General features: G+C 41.7%; 1 protein-coding gene across 6 annotated transcripts in view; it reads right to left on the bottom strand.

Annotated features, from left to right (window-relative positions):
• elmo1 (engulfment and cell motility 1 (ced-12 homolog, C. elegans)) overlaps positions 1-20,339 on the bottom strand; it is a 147,008-nt gene that overhangs the window by 29,176 nt on the left and 97,493 nt on the right. For 5 of the 6 annotated variants that reach the window (XM_033636876.2, XM_033636877.2, XM_078175842.1 and 2 more), the window contains one exon: positions 9,611-9,747. In XM_033636876.2, the coding sequence (XP_033492767.1) occupies positions 9,611-9,747 (137 nt within the window). Of the gene's footprint in view, positions 1-2,672; positions 3,134-9,610; positions 9,748-20,339 lie in introns of those variants that run through there. The other variant, XM_033636882.2, reaches the window with a different exon arrangement.

The raw sequence follows: 20,339 nt of genomic DNA, 5'->3' as shown, positions 1-20,339 counted from the left end.
AATCATGTATGCATGTATGTTAACCTTCTGGCAAAGTGGTAGAACTGTCCTATTGTTAAAGAGCAGAGTCAGAAGTCATTTGCATTGATTTGCATTAAGTGTCCTTAATTGATTTGTGGTGACGAGCCTGAAATAAATTGGAATAGCAGCTAAACGGCAAGTCAAAAATAGTCTTTAATGGTTGCATACAGTGATGTGTGATGAGAGGGCTGGTCTGCTGCTGCTGCTGCTGCTGCTGCTGCTGCTTTTGAGGATTGCCATGTGAATAATCCCACATGGGACAGGTCAGTCTTCAACATGGTTGAACAAAGCAGATTATCTGCTCTCCTCTATCACCTCAGACCAGAGCAGAAATGTCAAACATCGTTTTAAAAATAAAGGCTGTGCTTTACATCTGTGTGAGGGTTTATATGGCTGAAACGCTGGGTGACCAGGTTCAAGGTCTCTTGCTCAAGGGCGCTTTTACAGGACACTTTTACAGACACAGACAACAATGTTTTTTCATCGTGATTGATCTTAGCTTCCGTCGAGGGCAACTAATGTTAATATTTACTGTCGATTAAAGGAATAGTTTTACATTTTGGAAAACATGCATCATTAGCTTTCCTATCTGTCCTTTCATTATGAATCTTGAGCCAGGAGACAGCTGGGCTACATCCACACTAATATGTTCTCATTTTAAAACGAAAATAATTTCCATACACACAAGCACCCTTTCAGAAATAATCTGTCCATACTAACGTGCCTGAAAACGCATATCACATGATGATTCACGTACACTGGGTATGCACGTGCTGATATAAACAGGAAGCAGATTGTCTACTCTGCATTTGGTTGCTTTGTTACAAAAAATATCACGGAGGAGGAGCAGCAATGGTGAAAAGTAAGACCAGAGATTTCTTTGCTAGGGCCGACGACAAAGTGGAACTATTACTGAAAGTAACACATAAGTATAAGGCAGTCAAGGTGGCACAAAACAGATTGGGAGTCGTTACAAAGCAAATATTAAAGCGGTACTTGGAGCATTATCCATTGCTGGGGAACTGATGGCAACGGGAAAGATGTCCCCACACAAGACCTAAGTATAATGTTTTGGCTTGGCATGTTTTGACCAATTTGGGTGCATCATCATCTTTAAAAGTCTCCGTGTCCGCTTATCCAAACTAAAACACAACCCCAGAGTTTTAAACTAAAATGGGGTCAGCTGCGTTTTCAAAAGTCTCCATTAATGGGTTTGGGAATGCCATTGTAGTGTAAAGGCTGGGCGTCAATATAGCAACAGTTAAAAAACAGTTTAAAACAAAAACGTGTTGGTGTGGATGTAGCCTTGGTTTAGCTTAGTATAATGACTGGAAACAGCGAGCCTGGACTCGCAAAGAAATAATCCAGCACTCCAGTAAAACCACAATGGTGTCCTTTTACACTTTGGTTCTTTCTATAAATAAAACAAATGATACATTGGTTATTAGTGAGCTCAAGAGGTGCTGGTATAGGTGGATTTTTTTTTCACCTTTGGACAGAGCCACGCCAGCTGTTTCTCCGTTCCTCCAGTCTTTATGCTAACCTGTTTCCTAGCTGTGAGAGTGGCACTGAACTTCTATTTTCTGCAAAAGTGTATTGAAACTATTCCTTTAATTTAAAATGGCCATCTCAACCTCCAAAGCCCAGGTTAGCCTTTTAAAAATGTTTACTATCATAGTAAATTGAATGCAATGCAGAGAAAAGCAACAAAACTATACATCTGAGAGGCTGGAACAAGCAAATGTTTGCATTTTACTCTTGATAAATGACTAATGATACTGCACTTGCAGTAAAAAAATGCTGGAAAATATTTTCTAATTAATCTACTAAACAATTCAGCACCATTCAATGCAGCCAAGACCCAGTTCCTTCATACAAAGCGAGGTTTAAAAGCACAGCAAGTGGATGAAATTGTACTGTTTATTGTCCAAAACAAATGAAATCAGGTTCTGGCAGCGTTTCACAGACTCCCGCTCTACAGTCTGGGGCTGACCCCACTCTAATCCTGTGTCAAACCCCTCTGGCTAAAACACTGGTTGAAGCTCATCCAAGGCTGAGAGAGACGGTGTGGACTGGAGGAGATCAGTGGTAGTGGCATTGAATTCCTCTGGTGACAAATGGTGGGTGTTGGTGATGTGGAGTAATCCCATTCACAACAACAAAGCCCAACCCCCCACCATACACACACATACACTGTACACTGGAATACAGAGTGGAGTGTGATGGGGGGGAAGGTGTGTACGCATGCATGTGGATGTGGGTCTGCGTCGGTGAGGGTGGAATTGTAATCCAGCAGATTATATGTGTGTGTGTGAGTGTGTGTGTTAATGAAAAGGCTGTGATCTGGGTCCTTGTCTAACTTGCTTACGCCTCGCCGAGTCTCCACTGAGCCCCATCTGTCCCTCCTCTTTCTCTTCCCCTCTGCCCCTGTCCCATCTTCTCCATCCATGCCTTTTCTTTTCCTCTCCTTGCACTCTCCATCCTCCTCCCTCCCTCCCCTCCTCCTCCTCCTCCTCCTCCCACTCCTCCTCCGCAGCCAGGCAACAACACAAACAGTACCTCTTCCTCCTTTACTACCACCACCCCTTACTCCATCCATCCATGCTAACTGAAAACCACTCTCTCTTTTCTTTCCCATTCTTGGTACTTACATGTCACCTCCATGTTTCCAAGTGTGGTGTGATACTCTCCACAGTGACCGGTGAATCCTCCTGCTTTTGCCAGAGAAGGACTTTTTAAGCGCCCGACGGGAGACAGGGATGGATGGCAGGTTGGATGGAGGAAGCAGATGGCTCCTTGGAAGAGTGGTCTAGCTGATTGTGGACAGTTAGCTTTAGCGTTAGCCACAATAAGGGAAGACTCGTCTGTCAACAGAGCTCGTGCACCTCCTCCTTGTGCCTCTTCCTTTCTTGGCTGTTCCTTCAGGTTTCCTGTTTGACTTTCTCTTTTAGCATATTCCCTTTAAATAAATAAAAAAAAAACTAAGAACAAACTCTCCCCGTTTTTTCTCTAACTCTCCCCACCAGGCTATAATATTTCTGTATGCCTCTCTATCTGCCTTCCTCCCTCCCTCTGTGACTCTAAGAGCATCAGCCGGGCTGCTCTGCTTCGCTTATGTTGATCTCCGGGCTTATGCCCTGATTGGACACACGCCATGATCAGAGACGCCAATGGTGGTGCAGCAAGTGGATCACATGATAAGTGTGTGTGCGTGTGTGTGAAGGGGGGGGGGGGGTTTAGACGGAGGGGGAGGGAGGGAGGGATGAGAGAAGAGGAGGAGAAGAAGGAGGAGGAGGGGTATCATGAGTGGCTGCAAGCCACTACATCAGTGAGGGATTTTTTTTTCTAAGCAGAGAGAGATGGAGGCTTTTTTTTTTTCTTCTGGTGGGGAGGTAGAGGAGGAGGAGAAGCTCTCAGCACAGACGTTTGGATGAAGAGACAACAGGCAGCCGTACAAGAAAGAGTCTGATAGACGCACACAATCACTGACGCATATAAACACAAGCGTGTACACATGCAGCGGCGAAGTGGCTCCATCTTACCGAAACAGAGCCAGAGTAGTGCAGCGCAGCAGCGGTAATTGGACAGGGGTTGCTATGGAAACAGGGGAAACGGTTGCTTGACGGTCGGAGCTGTGCCCTGGGAGCATCAGACTTGCCTCCATTAAACACACACACACACGTCACGTACACACAGCACACACACCTCTTGTTCTCTATAACCACTTCTTTACTAAACACTACAGTCAGAAAGCAAACAAGACAAACTGTATACTGGCTCTACATGATGTGTGTGTGGGGGCATCAGTGCCACAGTGTTTTTAAGCTTCATTTAAGCCTCTGTGCCTTTGTCTATAATGAGCATAAATTCATGTACAAGCCTGTGTGTGTGTGTGTGTGTGTGTGTGTGTGTGTGTGTGTGTGTATGTATGTTCATGTCTTTGTGTGCAGGGGCAGATGCTCAGTGAGCCATGAAGAGCCAGCGGCTGAGAGAGCCTTCAGCGTTTAAGAAATGCTCACACACACTCGCAGGCCACAGCGCCGTGCACATCCAAATATCGATAAAACCCGAGCGAGGTGTTTTAGTATTCTACACCTCAGAATGCTCGGTGCTGTCAGTGTCTGGCAGTGACTGTGGGAGCTGCAGGGAAATCTAACCGTACAACGAGCCACGTTTTGAAGTGGACGCCCTCAGGATTATCCTCGACGCAGCTTATTATCCTTCCACACACCCCAGAGAGGATATATCCTCATTTACTGTATGTACATGAAGAATTGAATGCGGCGTTGCATTTACATTCACACACTAGAGACTAGTCCTTTTACAACACGAATCTGTCAGATTGTTGCTTACCAAACGCCAAAGCATATTTGTGTAAATCATCATTTCCTACTGATGACTAATGGCTGCTTAAGACTCATTCTTCATCAAGACCATACATTTCTTAGTTGACTGAGACACCAATAACCAATTACATGACTGATTGCCTAAGACGAGGCAGCTCAACTACAAAGTTCAATAGTCCAGTTTAAATGACCAATTGGTTGCAGTTAAAAGGACGATAACTGTGCTTCAAATCAGTGGAAGTGGGATGGACGGCATTAATATTATGTATTACTGATCCTAGCCTCTGTTCACAGTTATGCCTACACCATCCATCATAAGGCGAGTCAGCACTTTGTGTTTATATAAATCAGTATTATCTTTGACATTATTCCTCCGAACTTGCTCAAATGTTGTAACCTTTGTGGAGATACACTTTCATCCCTTTAAGTTTTATTTATTCTCTCCTTCTTCCTTATTTCTATCCCTAATAGACACAGGAAAGGTTTAAATAATTTGTCCAGGTTCTAATCCCTGTGTGGAATGTTTAGTTATTTCTTGATATATTCCATTAATATGTAAAAATGAAAAAACATTTGGTAGCAAAACCATCTATTTTCCTCCTCCTGTAAAACGTTGAAATACTTCTGATGTCTTATCTTGAATTTTGGGCATATACATTTTTTATCTTATCAAAAGTGATGAACTCACTAAACTCAGAGACATAGGTGTACCATGGCAGATGTGGGCTTCTGTCGGTAAAACATTTCCATTCCAAGAGAGTGTGGTTGTGCTTTTATTCAAAGCTGTAGTTGGTAACTTTTATAAAAATAAATCATTGTCATATTTGCTGAAACTGCCGCTGTATCCACACAGCAGTAAATGAGATAAGAAATTGTGTTCCTCAAACTGTCAAACTAGGCAGCGCTGATCAAGTATAATAAAAATTCTGTTACTGTACTGTTTTTTCTCACCTAAAATGTTTTTGGAAACATATTTTAGTGTACTGTTTAGCTGTAAAATGAGAGAGCTGTTTGTTGGTGGGTGGTAAGTATCAAGTTGGGTGATGCTTGGTGCTTTGGACGACTGTTTTCAGCTTGGCGAATGGGTCACAAACGTTCTTATTTTACAGCTAAACAATACACTAAAATATGTTTCTGTAAAAATTTAAGGTGAGAAATAGGCAAGGCAGTAACAGAATCTTGATTCATATTTGATCAGCGCTGCCAAGTTTGACAAATTGACCACAGCTCACAAGCAGTGACTAATATGATTGACAGCTGTGTCACAGACTCCTCGGCTCTGCCTGGTTGTTTCTGATGCACCGTGGTAGCTTCTAGGGAACGCCATTAGAGGCAGGAGAGGAAGGAGGGACGCAATTTTTTTCACAGATTGACTATCTCATATAATACTTTGTGGATACAGTGAAAGTTTCAGAATAAAATGACAACAAAAAGTTATTTTCATAAAAGTTACAAACTGTAGCTTTAATTGATTGCTCCGCACAAACACGTCCGAAGGATTTAATCAAAAGAAATATTCTCTGACAAGTCATAAAAGAAACGCTAAAGACACTTTTGTGATTTGCTTTTCCTTTATCCTCTCATTTAATTACTCAATTTACTGACCCCATGAAAGCACTTTGATTTAAAACTAATTTCTTCTCCTTGTCATTAAAAACTTTTTGTCATTTAATGCTAATGCTCAGGCTTTAGATGGATTTATGCTGTAAAGCCCTGTGAGGCAAATTGTGATTTGTGATATTGGGCTTTATAAATAAAATTGAATTGAATTGAATTGAATTTACACTGCGCTTTCACAGTGTGCATTCTCGGAGAAGACATCTTCCTCCTCTCCACCTTCTACACATTTTGTTTTATAAAATGTGCAGTCAACGACTGTTTCAGTTACAGATAAACAACTCAGTTCCTTGTTGACAGAATTCGGTACAAAATGACAACTTTCAGACATCATCAGAGGGGCTGATGTCTCCAGAGTATTTCCAAGTTCATAGCGGATACAAACTGAGACACTCAGCGTTCGAGGCTGGAAACGAAGAGCACCACACGCACCATTTAGCTGATAGGAAGCCCTCGAGACCAAACAGTCTTACTATCGACAAGCTGCTGCTGAATTTCAAACTCCCAAGGTACCGTGTGATGAAAGATGAGGTCGGGGAGGAAAGAGGGGAGAAGGAAGGGAAGCATCATCTATCCCAACTCAATCGAAACTGACTCTCGCCTTCAAGGGAGGGGTGTGAAGGATGGGATTGGATAATAGGATCGCTTGCTATGGGAGGTGTGTGTATGGTACGTGTGTTGAATTCTACCCCAACATGAACTAGAAATACACCTCAACATGTGATGTGGCAGTCATCCCGAGCCTATTAGAGATGGTTGCATCACTCCTGGTATATCTATCATAAAATACATAAAGTGTACAACATGTAGATCATCAGACTGACAGACTGACGTGACAAATTATCCATTTTCATCTCTAAATTCATTAAAACAAACATAAAACCATGCTCAGAAGTGATGCTACTACCAAAAGTTTTTTTAGTGACTGGCCAAAGTAGAAAAACAGATGGTGGTGAGGATTCAATAGACTGTAGGTGTATTCAACCACAGCGACAGTGGATGACTACATTTTTCTGTTTTTCATCTCCACAACAATATGTTATGATTCTCTATCTGTAGCCTCCTGCAGTGGATCAAAACGCTGTACCAAATCTCAGAACAACAACAACAATACATTTCAAAATCACTCAGTTATTTCCTTTGTGAAAGTTGAGAGCCAGACTTTATTCACAATCTCGCATCCGAGGAGTGTTTGTAATAGCAGACTGGCTTATGAAACCCACACTGCCGTCTTCCATCATTTTACTCGTAGTGAAATAACTGAGGATGATGCAACTCCAGCATCACTCCATTTATGCACATGAACCGTCATTTCATTCACAAACAAAAATAAGATGTGCAAACTCCTGAAATTTCATTTTCCAGGATGCTGGAGGCTGAATAAGCTATTACAGACTCACTTTCATGTGGCACAATATGTGTCCATTTACTGTAGTGTGACATATTGGACTTGCAGAGCAAATGCAGGGGCGAGGACTGGCTCATTCATGTGTGAGGAACCAATTCATTGCTGATCAAAGCCAGTAAATGTGAGCAAAAGATTCAGACCAAAGCTTGGACACAGGGTGGCTAGTAGCTTGTGAAAGTAGGGTACTTGACACTGTAAGATAATCATGATTTGTTTGACAAATGAGGGGAAAAGATACGGCATCTGTTGACTGCTACATCTGATGCCCAATTGAATACACAACATACAATATCTGTCATAAACACCTCATTACTATCGCCGTCTGGCAGTGTGCACACACTCATATTTCCTGTGCGAGCCGACTCAACATTAGCCAGCTTACAGGAAGTTTTTCATCTTCATCCAGACTCCAGTGAGCTCCAAATGAAGATGTAGTAGCTTAATCAGGGGCTCAGCCAATAGAGGCAGCTAATGTTTCATATCCGAAAGGGGGAAAAAACAATGTAGGAAAAATTCAAATTCTGAAAAAGCCCCCGAGATGTGTATGCAGTTCCCGCTCTCAATCTGTGCCCTTAAAAAGGAAACGCCTAAAGCACGTTCATCTGTGCAAACAGGGGAAAAAAAACCCCTTCCATGTCGTTTTAATCAGGCCTGATATTTGCATGGGACTCTTGGCAATGCCATTCTAATAACTAACACAATTTGAGATATGATTAATACTGTTGTAATTATGACTGAGCTGTGTGGCTGTGCTTCCTGCCAGAGTCTACAACAGAAAGTCAAAGAAGCATGAAATCCTACTGTGCCTTAATTCTGTATGAAGTTCACCTTAATCCTGGAAAAAAAAAAACAGTTTGGTCTGCAGTGTCATTGACTATTAGGCTTCACTTTCAAGATTAAAGGGACAGTCCACCCCAAAACCTTACCTTTAGGGCTATTTATCAGTGTAGACTGTTTTGGTGTGAGTTGCTGAATGCAGATATCAGCCCTAGAGATGTCTGGCTTCTCTCCAATATCATGGATCTAGATAGCTTGTGGTGCTCAAAATGCCAAAACATACACTTGAAATCAGAAATCATGACCTGGTTACGCAACATAATCCACAGACCTTGTTGTGAGCAGTTTTACGTAGGAACTATTTTCTCTCTACCGAACTACACCCGCCAGCCGAATCACCACACAGAAGGAAGCGTGCATCTACTGCTAGCACCGCTGAACTAGCTAAGGTTGCAGCTCTGAGATGTACAGTTATGAGCTGTGACTCATTTGAACCGTGCATGTCATAAGTATGAGCCTCTCATTCATGAGAAAATAGCTCCAACATGAAACTGCTCACAACAAGGTCTGTGGATTATCTTAAGTAACTGGGTCATGATTTCTGTAAAGAGACATTACTGTTGAGTTTTTAAAATGTTTTTTTTTTGGTGCTTTGCGCAACAGAAGCTGAGTACCATTTAGTTCCATTATATTGGAGAGAAGGCAGACATCTCTACGGCTGATATCTCCAACACTCAGCAACTCACACCAAACCAATCTAGACTGATAAATAGCACTATGAGTAAGAGGAAATATACACATTTTTGATTTTGGGGTGAACTGTCCCTTTAATGCTGGAAAGGAAACTGTTCATAACTATTAATTTAAATGTTTTTTGTTCGATAAGATCGTGTATATCTGTCACAGCAGCTCAAATGTAAATGCATATACGTCCTCAAATGGGGCACGCCAGCCCCCAAAATTGATTTAATTGCAAATAAAATCCTGCTGTGATGTCTTGTAATGTTGCATCTTTTCCTGTTCTGTTCTTTTTATGTTTTTTTAATTAGTCAAAGACATGAGCTGTGTCCCAAATCAACAGAAAATTATATAAAACACAAACTGCCAGGGATCAAACTGGGACTCTGAAAAAGCTACTGCCAATTTCAAATTTGGAAACTTACTAAAAAATGTTCCTGTCGCTGTCTAATCCGTGTTTACAATGTGTTTTAACTTTTTCCAGCTGCGAGGAGTCCATCAACAACACACTCAAAAATCAAACACATTCCATATGCATACTGGCACCAAGTCTACCCAATTTTGTCTCTTTCTAGTGTGAATGCACCACAAACTCAAAACCGAGTGATAATCAGTATGCCTCATGGAAATGAGACACAGCGATGTTTCTCACTCATCTCAAACCTGCCATCTCCCAAAAAACACACACACACACGCTGTGTACCTTGTTGAAGTCTTCACTTGTGGCTCTCATCTCCTTCCAGGTTTTGTTGAGCAGCTGGATGCAGATGCAGAAGAATTCCTCGAAGGAGCGATCGTGGGTGAAGAACATGGGGTGGAAGTCATGGCAGTTTTCACTGGCTGTGGAAACAAGAGATAAAAGAGTTGTCACCTACAGCAGCAGTTAAATTGAGACCTGATACACAGCCATCTATTTTATGGCAACACTTAAGTTATCACAAGTTTAATTACTTGTTTATTTATACTAAACTGTAATCAGTGCCCTTAATAATGCTCTAGTAGGTGTGATAATTACTTATTCATTCTATAATTATGAGGCTAGAACCAGTATTTATTGGTGTTTGGCACTATCATAAAGTTATTTACAAAGTAAATGGTGAGCGGTTGGTTCCAGCTGAACATTGTGTTTCCAGATCCAAGCAATTACAGTTTAACAGACCTTGTCAGTTCCACCATTTTGTTAGATCTATGACCAAGAAAATATAGACAAGCATGATGGGATTATTTTCAGTGATAACTTGTAAATTAGCTGTCTGAGGCTGATGATGATGAAAAATGGTTAACATTCTTGATGACAACACAGCACAAATTGTGTGAGAGTTTGTAAATGTCGATCCATCAAGAATGTTCACTGTTTTTGTAACTGACACACAAATGGTCATTTTGTGGGCGAGGTATTCCTTCAATGTTGATCTCTATTGTTGATACTTGAGGGACAGTGTACAGTAACAGTGTTATCCATCTCCTCATTTAACTTACAGCTAGAAATCAAAAAGCTAATATCCCAAAATGACAAACCTTTCCTTTAACAGAGTAGTGTGTAGGATTAGGGATGCACACTGATATTGGCACGTCATTGGTATTAGTCAATATTGGCTTTTAAATAAAATATCAGAATCGTCCAACACCCTGATAATGTTAGTGTGTCATTGTTATTGGCCAATATCTGCATGATATTTCTTAATTTGCACAATGAATGATTATTACATACATTGAAAAGTATAGCATAACATGTCTCCATCTGCTGGTTGACCATCATTATAAGAGCATGCATGCATAATATGATGTTAATTCTACTACAAAAGAGACTTCATGATCACTAAAATTAAGTGGGGATAAAAGTGGATATATAGATAACGGTCAAATGAGTTGTTATATATGCGCATAACGGATATCGGCAAAAAATACAATATTTTGCGCATCCCTTTAGGATTTAGTGGTATTGCAACCCACAGCATGCCCCTCCATTTTCAAGCATGTAGAGGAACATATGGTGGCCTCACTTCAATATAGTGAGGTTTTCAAAAAAACAAAAGGCCCTCTCAAAGGCTGGCGTTTGAGCTGTTCAATGCAACATTGCAGGCTCTGTGGAAGAGGACCAGATCCCTTTGTAGATATGAAGGACTTAATCTACGATAATGACAACAAAATGATTTTTAGTTTCAAGTGATTATATACCAATGTAAACTTATTATTATGAATATCATATTCCATTTCTGCCAGTAGATCCCCTAAATCCTACACACTGGACCTTTAATACACATATTGTATTAGTGACTCATCTGACCATAGTCTGCATTCTTTTATTTATTTGTTACCTCTGCCTCACATCACTGCATGTCCACATACACTGACATATAAATAAAACACGGCCAGTTGGACAGAAGAGGTCCATTTACTTTTTACCTCCTCCTCTAGAGCGACTCATGCCATATGGTGGCCTTCAATTTATAAATATGCAATTGGGCCTGAAGGAATGTAGCCTCGAGCCTGGACCTGAACACCTGACTAATGCACAACAACAGGCCCACACACACAGCGACTGCAGGTAAACAACACTTAGCTAGAAAATGTTACAGATGAAGTCATCAAATAGCTGCTGCTGAAAGGTTCTGCATCACACTTAAAGTGACAGTCTAATGATCAGACATGATCGCTCTGACACTGCGGCTTGAAAGAATAAATCATCAGACTTGTGCACACTGGAGTCATATTCATAACAGAACATTTTCCTGAAGATAAAGTACAGACTAATATGTGATGTGACAGACTGCTCATGAGAGATAATCTAACTAGTCTGGGAGGGATTTTCAGATTCTGCGTTACAGACATGGCAGAAAGTTGATGTGTTTATTTCACAGAAACAGCCACTGAGAATGAGATACAGTTCTCCCGCGAAGGAAGGCTGTGTGTTATTGAAAATTTAGCTCCTCATCAACTTCAAACACAAAATACCCCTTGGAGACAAATTGTGACCAGCAAACACCGTTCCAACTGGATTAAGTTTAGATTTTTCATTTTGCAAAGCCAGAGGTGGTTTATTTTCTTTATTGGGAGTGCACTGAAGCGCTTCAATCCCCACTATTTGTGTGAGAGTGTGTTTGAAATAAGAATGAGAGGGAAGAGGGAAAGCAAGAGCTCTTCAGTGCCCAAACCATATTAACCAAGAGGTAGAATAACAAGGCTTGACATTCACTGGAACTAAATTCGTCTCCCTCTCGTCGTCTCGCGGAGATGAGTGGCAGCCCTTGAGCCAAAGGTTGGTTCATTTAAAGAGTTTCAGAGCAGAGCAGCAGGGGCACCGGCCCACCATGAGCAGCCATGAAATTGGATGGAAGGGGTCAGGCAGCAATTGAAACTTCACAGTATAATGAGTGATGCCCGCAGGCCATGGGCACGGCGACCTGAGCCTTGATTTGGAGCGATGGATGGGAGATTAAGGGGAGGGCAAGATGGAAAAATCCAGAGGGATGTGCTACCGGTGCCGTTAGTCAATCAGGAAACTAATGGAGGTGAGCCAAAACAGATGCTGACTGCCTGCTTAGTCAACAGTACACTGCCCCTCGGGACAAAGCGAGAAAAAAAAAAAACAAACAAAGATGAAAGAGACAGGGTGAATTTTAAAAAAGTCAAATATCCTTTAGGCTGACTGGTAAAAGTTGTTGGGAAGGTTGAAGTTTGGAGTGACCTCTGAGCTAAATGGACTGTTTATTGATAGGACCAACAGACCCCCGAGGTGTCAAGGTGAGGGGAATTACATGTCAAGGCTTATTTGGGAGATACGGACAGTGAGCGGTCTCATGTGGCTCGGCAGAAATTTCTCCATCCTCAGGTTTCGCAAGGCACGCTGACTCGCAGACAGTTTTATTACCTCTCGCAGGACTCAGCAGGACCTGAAGCTGCACAGCGATGGTGCGGAAAAAAAAGCCCCAAAAAAACAAAAAAAAAAAACATTATAGTGTGTTGATGCTCAAAATAGTTCCCAAACATTGTTCTGCATTGTAATACTCCGACTGCAAGCCTACCCAAATGGTTACAGAGTGTGGATCACTGAATATTTCATCAAACAAACATAATTCATCCAAGCTGAGGAAATAATTTAAGAGGCGGAAATCTGGGCACAGCTGCTCTGCATTTCAGCAGACTCCTGAGATGAAAACGCAACAGTATGGTGGTGTAATACTTGTATCTATGGAAGTAACATCAAAATATAGTCTAAATCACACTAGATTTCAAATGACTTGTAGACATTTCATTTTTACCTTTGGGGTTATGGACTGTATAAAAAGCGCTGCAATTTCACTGGTTCATTAAATGTTGATGCAAACACCTGCAAATAAAATCTGCTCTTTAACCTCGTAGATGTTGATCCTTTTAAATTCAATGCAGATAAAAACAGTCCTACCCAGCGTACACTTAGAGACTGCACTGTATTTCATTGAGCCTTTTAGAATTACCAACTGTTTGTATTGTTTTTGCAGAAGAATAGTCCAGATGGAACAAAATATATTTTTCAGTACTTCCTTTTCCAGCATTTCAACTGCTTTCCAGCCAGCTGAAATGTCACATCTGAATCATTCTCACCACTGCACAAATGCACTTAAAATTATCCCCCTGAATGGAGATGGCACTGTGTGAGTGCAAAGTCATGTTACTGTGATTAGGTAACTATTGCTTTAAGCCTTACTAGCCTTAAATCTGCCCCTGTTTTGTTTTTTGTTTTTTTACTAAAGTGATGCTTCAGCATTATTCTGGAACAGAAACATCTGCTATACAATAAAATACTGCACCACCCATCATGCTGACTGATGGAGCTTAGTAGCTGGATTGGCTGTACTGAAGGAGAAAAAAAGGAAACACAGAACTCCTCGCTTCTCTTGCCCCAAATCGTTCAGCTGCACACGACCTTAATCTGGCTGAGCGCAGTCATCCTGTTTGTGTGTGTGAGGCAACAGGGAATCATTAGGAAACTTTCAGTAACGCACACGGTCATTACTGTCTTCACGGACAAAGAGATGAGTGTCACTTATATATAGAAGATATCGAGATCGCATATTGAGAATGTTCTGCCTTTAGCAGGGACGCCATGAGCTATACCCATTTCTCCTCATTACATGCTATTACAGCCCTGGACATTCAGATAAATGAAGCTGATGTAGCCACCATGATGTCACCCGGTGGTTTGTGGACTCCAGTTTGGCATTGTAGCCATCGCCATCTTGGACCTTTGGAGCCTGAAGTGACCATATTTAAACAAGAGGTTGGAGATAACTCTAGATTGGATGTCACATTGCATTTACAGTCTGTGGTTAACTGTGATAATGAGAAAATGAAATGTCCTTTAGAAAAATTGATGATCTGACCCGTTAAGGCCAAAATACGCTGGTGGCGAACGTCAAAAATACAGCCCTGTTATTTTTTACACCAGCAGTGGCTGAGTGTGTGTCAGTGCTCCTGGATGTGCCACCCCAGCAGCACTTTACCCCACTGTCCAACTTATTGCCGTTCCAGGAATTAAACGCATTTTTCCCCCACTCGCTCTCTGCTTGTACACAACAGCTCCCGTAGCAGCTCTTTTTCTTTGCTCCTATGGCAGCTCGACTCCTCTCCTCACCATTGACGCAAAGAGAACTCTGTTGCTCCAGCTCATGTGTGACAAAGAAGAGATAAGGGGGAATCGCTGAGGTCGAGAAATATTCAGAGCAAAACTACCCCCAATACCCTCATTATAAAGACAATGGCCAAAAAGCTATCGCCTGGTGAGTCATAGCTCTGGAGATCATCTCTCCAGGTGAGGAATCACATTTAATTAGGGCTCGCCACATGATTTTAAGCTAATGCATAGGTGAGAGGAAGTACAGATCTTTCAGTAAAAGTAGTGATAACTTTGTGTGGTTGTCTGTTAAAAAGCAGCAGCTGACACTAGGGGCTACACTCAACATGACATGTCTCAAGCTTTAGAGGGTTTTTTAGGGGCCAAAATGTAACAATTATCTTTCATACACGGAAAACACACTGAAATAGCAACAGCTTTAAAAAACATAAAATAAAAAAACCCTAAAAACTAGAAATTGTCTCTCATGTAAGGAGTAGTAAATGAATGAATCAGTGAGTGATTTCAGACACAGCGTAAAGTGGGTATACCGTCTTTGCAGTTAATGGAAAACTGCTTCTGTAACATCACTGATAGAGAGTTGACCACAGGGAGCAGTTTTCTTCCAGAGTTAAGATGTATTCTACCAGCACTTTCGTCTGGTCTTTTCCCACTGCAGTCATTACTTAAACATCTCTTCTTCTATGTGGAAATAAATAGATATTAAAAAACTACATCCTGGCATGACCCATGTCCCTAAAACAGGTTAGAAACAAGGTTACGTAAAACCTCTATACCTTCCTTCCCTCCACTGAGGAACGGCCTTCTCTCCCACAGGCAGTCTAACATGGTGATGGAGATGGGGTGGGCGACTGGACGCATTGAGTGCCTGAGGAGTCTGACACTTCTCGATAGATGAGTCACGCAGCCAGGGACACGGACACACACACACACACACACACACACACACTGTACTCTGCTTGTGACTGGATGACACGCCACGAAACAGCAGGGTAGAGTTGAACTCTCGCTCAATTTAAGTCACAATTTATGACTCTTTCTGGCCAAGCATATGGGACCACAGCAGACCCCTAAGATGGATGGAAAATGGGCTGCAATGAGTTTTCTTTGTCCTGTATGCTTTTCATCCATCTGCACAGCCAGATGTTCAGAGCCTGTACCTCCCATAAAGTCGGTAACAGGACACTGTGACGACCTGTTTAGGTTATGCCAGACCATATGCCCATATGGATCAGCAGAACTTTTTTACAGTTACGGTGCAATACTTCGTGACCATATGTCACTAGAAAATGATGGCGCATAGATGTGATTTGGTGGTACAACTGTTCACCTTTGTTCTGTCACTTCAGTTAAACAGTGTCACAATAGGGCAGAAAGAAGTAATGATTACAATGAGTGTAACAGCTTAAAGAAGCACTTTGTACTTTGAAAAATCACCAATAAAAGCTTATAAACACAACTAGACATGTTCTAGCAGGAATATAATCCGAATCTGGGCAAATTTCCCTTCGCTAAGTCCTGCCCCCAGACGCAGACTGGCCAATCATAACTTAGCATCGGCCGGCTCAGACCAGGGTCCAACAACAACACAGCTGTGCTCCATTGACTCTAATACAGTCGTTTCAGATTTCCTTCATTTTCAGACTGGTTTTGTGGATTTGGAGCTAAATGTTGTGCCTGGGGCACATCGTGTATTAATGACACTCGTTACCTGGAGAGGTTGAAAAAATATATACGTTTCTTCCCTGTTCCAAAACCAAAATCAAACCCTGAAAAGTGTAGGGTTAGCTAGCTAGCTACTGAAGATATAGCCTACTGAATGTATAACCATGCTGCTTTTGCTTTTTAATGATTATAACAGTGAAAAAAAGATAGACCCTGCTGTACAGGAGCCAGTGAAGGGAAGCAGGGAAACTCTGCTAATATTCAACCAGCTCCGCCCATCCGGCAGCGGAGGTGTAGGTGCTGAAAGTGGTACGGGGGCGAAGGCAAACACCGTTCATCTGCACACACGGCGATGCCACACAGCTGGTTCAATATCAGCAAAGTTTCCCTTTATATTCATTGTCTTCTGTGGTGATCAGCAGTGATGTGGTGGTTCACTTTTACACTGTGATCTGCAGCCTATAGTTCGGCTTTAGCTTCTAACTATCTTTGTCTTTTTAACCTGTTGTTGCTGCTGAGTCAGTTTGACATCCTGGATATATCCTTCAAACACAGACTGTAGACCCCTCTGTCTGCTTCTCTCTGGAATCACTGTTTCATTTTTCCACAAATATGATAATATTTATTCAGGGAGTGCAGTTAGTTACAGTGTGGGCTCCATGCTTATTGCGACAGCTTGTCGGACCATTGCAAAGGGGCGGGGCTTAGCAAAAGGTCAATTAACAACATCAGCAACCAAGATTACATGTTTCCCTGACATTAGCATGTAGCTAAATGTGGCAGTTTAATGTAACACTTGCATTAGTGTGCCTGAAGCAGATGACCATGTAAAGAATGTTATAAGAGTGAGAGTGTTCAGAACGGTCTATAGATTCAGAATTTTGCTTACAGGGATTAATTGTACACATGTACACCTCATTGTCTGAAACTTGGCCATGTTTAATATGCTGCTTTCCACTCCTGTTGCTCATGATTATGATCTTTACAACCTGATGTGAACGCATCATAAGCTCTGTGGGCAGAGTGGAGTTTCAAGTCAGTTCCATCCATCCATCTCCTGGGACGTGTCTGGCTGCTCTGAGGTCAGGGGTCACTGCCGTCTCCCTGAAGTGACTCAGTTTATGTGAATGTGAATGTATGCGTGACTGAGTGCTGGACAGCTGCCGTCTGTCACGCTCTTATCAAAGTCCATTCAACGTGAGGCCTCTGTGACGTCAACTGAGAGCTAATTACACAAATGGCCACCACACAGATGAGTCCTGGAGATGGGAGAGGTGACTAAGCTTGTATGTCAAAAGAGTATGTGTGTGCAGCTGTGTGTCTGTGTATATGTGAGGAGAAGAAAATAGAGAGAGAAACGTGAGGGCTGAATGCCACCCTGACATCTGTCAAGGTCCGGTGTGTATTTGTTTGTGTGTATGTGAGTGTGCACAAAGTAAGCGAAACAACCCCCAGAGTCACCTTGCAGCTTTGCCACATGATGAATACACAGCGAAAAGTGTCATCCTCACTCTAATTACAATACCAGCATGCTCTGATGTCCAACAGTGACAAGGGGAGTGAGTGTGTGTGTGTGTGTGTGTGTGTGTCCAGCGAGCAGCGTCAGCACCATCTTTCCGGTCCAGTCACTGTTTGCATGTGTACAGGATGCCAAGGCAGCAGGTATACAGAGATGCAAACCATGGACAGCTAGATGACTTAGCAGGCTGACTGTGTACTTCTTATGCTACAGCAAACACCACCACAGATACTGGTAATGCATATGGGACTTATACCAGGCTAAAATAAGCTCATAGTAAAGTCATATATCAAGCGAACCAATCTATTTATTGTCGTTTTCGCTGACTGTGCTGCTCCAATTGGGGAAAATCAGATACGTACAGTAGATGGCTCTCAGTGGGTTAGGATCATCCTACACTTCAGCATGTCCCCAGGAACAACGCTGAGCAATTTTGTCATAACAGCTACATATACAATTCCAGGTCATGTGATACTTTTGTGCACAAAAAAGACATTTTGCGTGCGCAACTTTTATTGAAATGGGGAACGATCTTGGAATACTGCATCATGTTCAAAAATACATATTTTTCCTTTTATCTGTAGTGCTTTTTTCCAATCTAGTGCAGAGTGTTAAAGATTTCGGCTGTAGAGATGTCTGTTTTCTCTCAAATATAATGGAACTAGAAGACACTTGGCTAATGGTGCTGAAAGCGCCACAAAATACATTTATAACAAAATTTAACAGCGATGTCTCTTTCCAGAAATCATGACTCGGTTACTCAAGATAATCCACAGACCTTTTTGTGAGCAGTTTCATTTGGGAACTATTTTCTTTCTACCAAACCACACCAGGCGACTGTATCACTGCGCAGAAGGAAGTGTGCACCTACTGCTAGCTCACCTAGCACCATCGAGCTAGCTAATGTTACATCCCAGCTAAGGTGGACGCCATTATTGTACAATAAAACAATCTAGTTTGATACACAGCACTACAGGTAAGAGGAAAAATATGTATTTTTCATTTTGGGGGTGAACTGTCCCTTTAACAACACATATAGAGACGACTCACACAGATGCTCAGTCAGCCAAACATATAAATTGGTTAGCAATACGAGAAGCACAACTATAATGAGTAGCCTGAGTTCAGCGAGGGAAACTAATAAGCTTACAAGCTAATTTATATCTTGCTGACCATGTTAGGGTAGAATCTGGGCCAAATATGTCACATTAAAATGTAATGTCTCTGGGTTTTGATGTTTGGCATCTGTGTAATGATAAACCAGTTTATAACGCTTGGGTCACACCAGCAGTGCTGCTGGGTTGCGGTTGCTCTTCCAATTCGAGTATCTCTACCCGGAAAACTAATGATCATTATATAATGAAGCCAGGAGAATGAGGTCACTGGTTCAAGTTGCAGTGGAAGATAATATAATGCTGTGCAAAATAAACTATTTGTCCAAAGTACTGAATTTGTTTTTTAATCTATTCTGAGTTTATTTACACCAAGTATTCCATTTCAGGGAGGAAAAGAAGCATATGGAGAGACTTGATTAGATAAGGATGAAACCAGGGAGAAAGTCAAAGCCTTATATTCTCTGTGGTTTCTAATTACGTAACTAAACCGTTTTAGCATGCAGTCCCCAACAATGGTCAAGATGCATTAGAGAACAGAGGGAGAGCAAGGGATAGCAGAGCAGCAGATGGAGAGAAGGGAAGATGAGACCGAGGGAGGCATATAGCGAATCCATCAGCACTCCGGACTCAGACACGCTTCCAACAAATTTAGCAGTACATCTGCTTTCACAGACTCGTGTTTCCGCAAATACAATAAGACTTGTGCTCCCGCATCAAGGGTTTTGTATCAAGTCAGAGCTGCCTTAGGTTGCATTTATTAAAAAACACTTAACACAACTCAAGTCTCCGTACATCAGGTATGGGAGCAACACTATGGACTATGATATGCACATCATGGCAGATTCCTCTGAAGGAAAACCTCAGATCAGGCAGTGTAAGTCATGCAAACAAACACACAATCTGTCTGAGTTTGCCCAAACAGAAAAACAGAATTGTTTAATCATAACAAAACAACGGAAAATTCTGTAGCTTATGTGCACATATGTGTGCGTGCACACGTACACATGCACATGACAGCACACAAACACAGCCTGTATATGGGCATAAATGATAATTATACTTTTAAACTACAGATGCAATAGGAAATGTATACACAGGTACTGTCCTAAACCCATTAAATTTAAAAACAGAGATTCAGGGATATGTCTTGGGGGTAAAAATGAAGCATGGGGGAGGGCAGGGACAAAGTAATACACTACACAAATTTCCCTCTTTGCAAAGAGATGCATTTATTTAGAGTAACCATATTTTTGTTGTGTCCTCTATCAATACCAACCATTTTTAAAATGACTCAGATGCAGTCAGTGTGGAGTTTAGAATGAAAGAAATTGGATAACTGTTGGATAAATCGACTCCAAACAAGTAAGTCTGTAATATTTCTGGTATACAAAGCTCAGTAATGCTTCAGTTAGTGCTCCACACAAATGGCCATGTTACTCTCAAATTAATTTATAAGTTGAATGGCAGAATTGTATGGAATTGGTCGAAAGTGTCAAACACATCTTAGTATATAACCACC

The sequence above is a fragment of the Epinephelus lanceolatus genome, chromosome 16 (assembly GCF_041903045.1).
Source record: "Epinephelus lanceolatus isolate andai-2023 chromosome 16, ASM4190304v1, whole genome shotgun sequence".
NCBI classification, from domain to species: domain Eukaryota; kingdom Metazoa; phylum Chordata; class Actinopteri; order Perciformes; family Serranidae; genus Epinephelus; species Epinephelus lanceolatus.
Note: the sequence above shows the minus strand (reverse complement) of the source record. Positions and strands in the feature narration are given on the sequence as shown.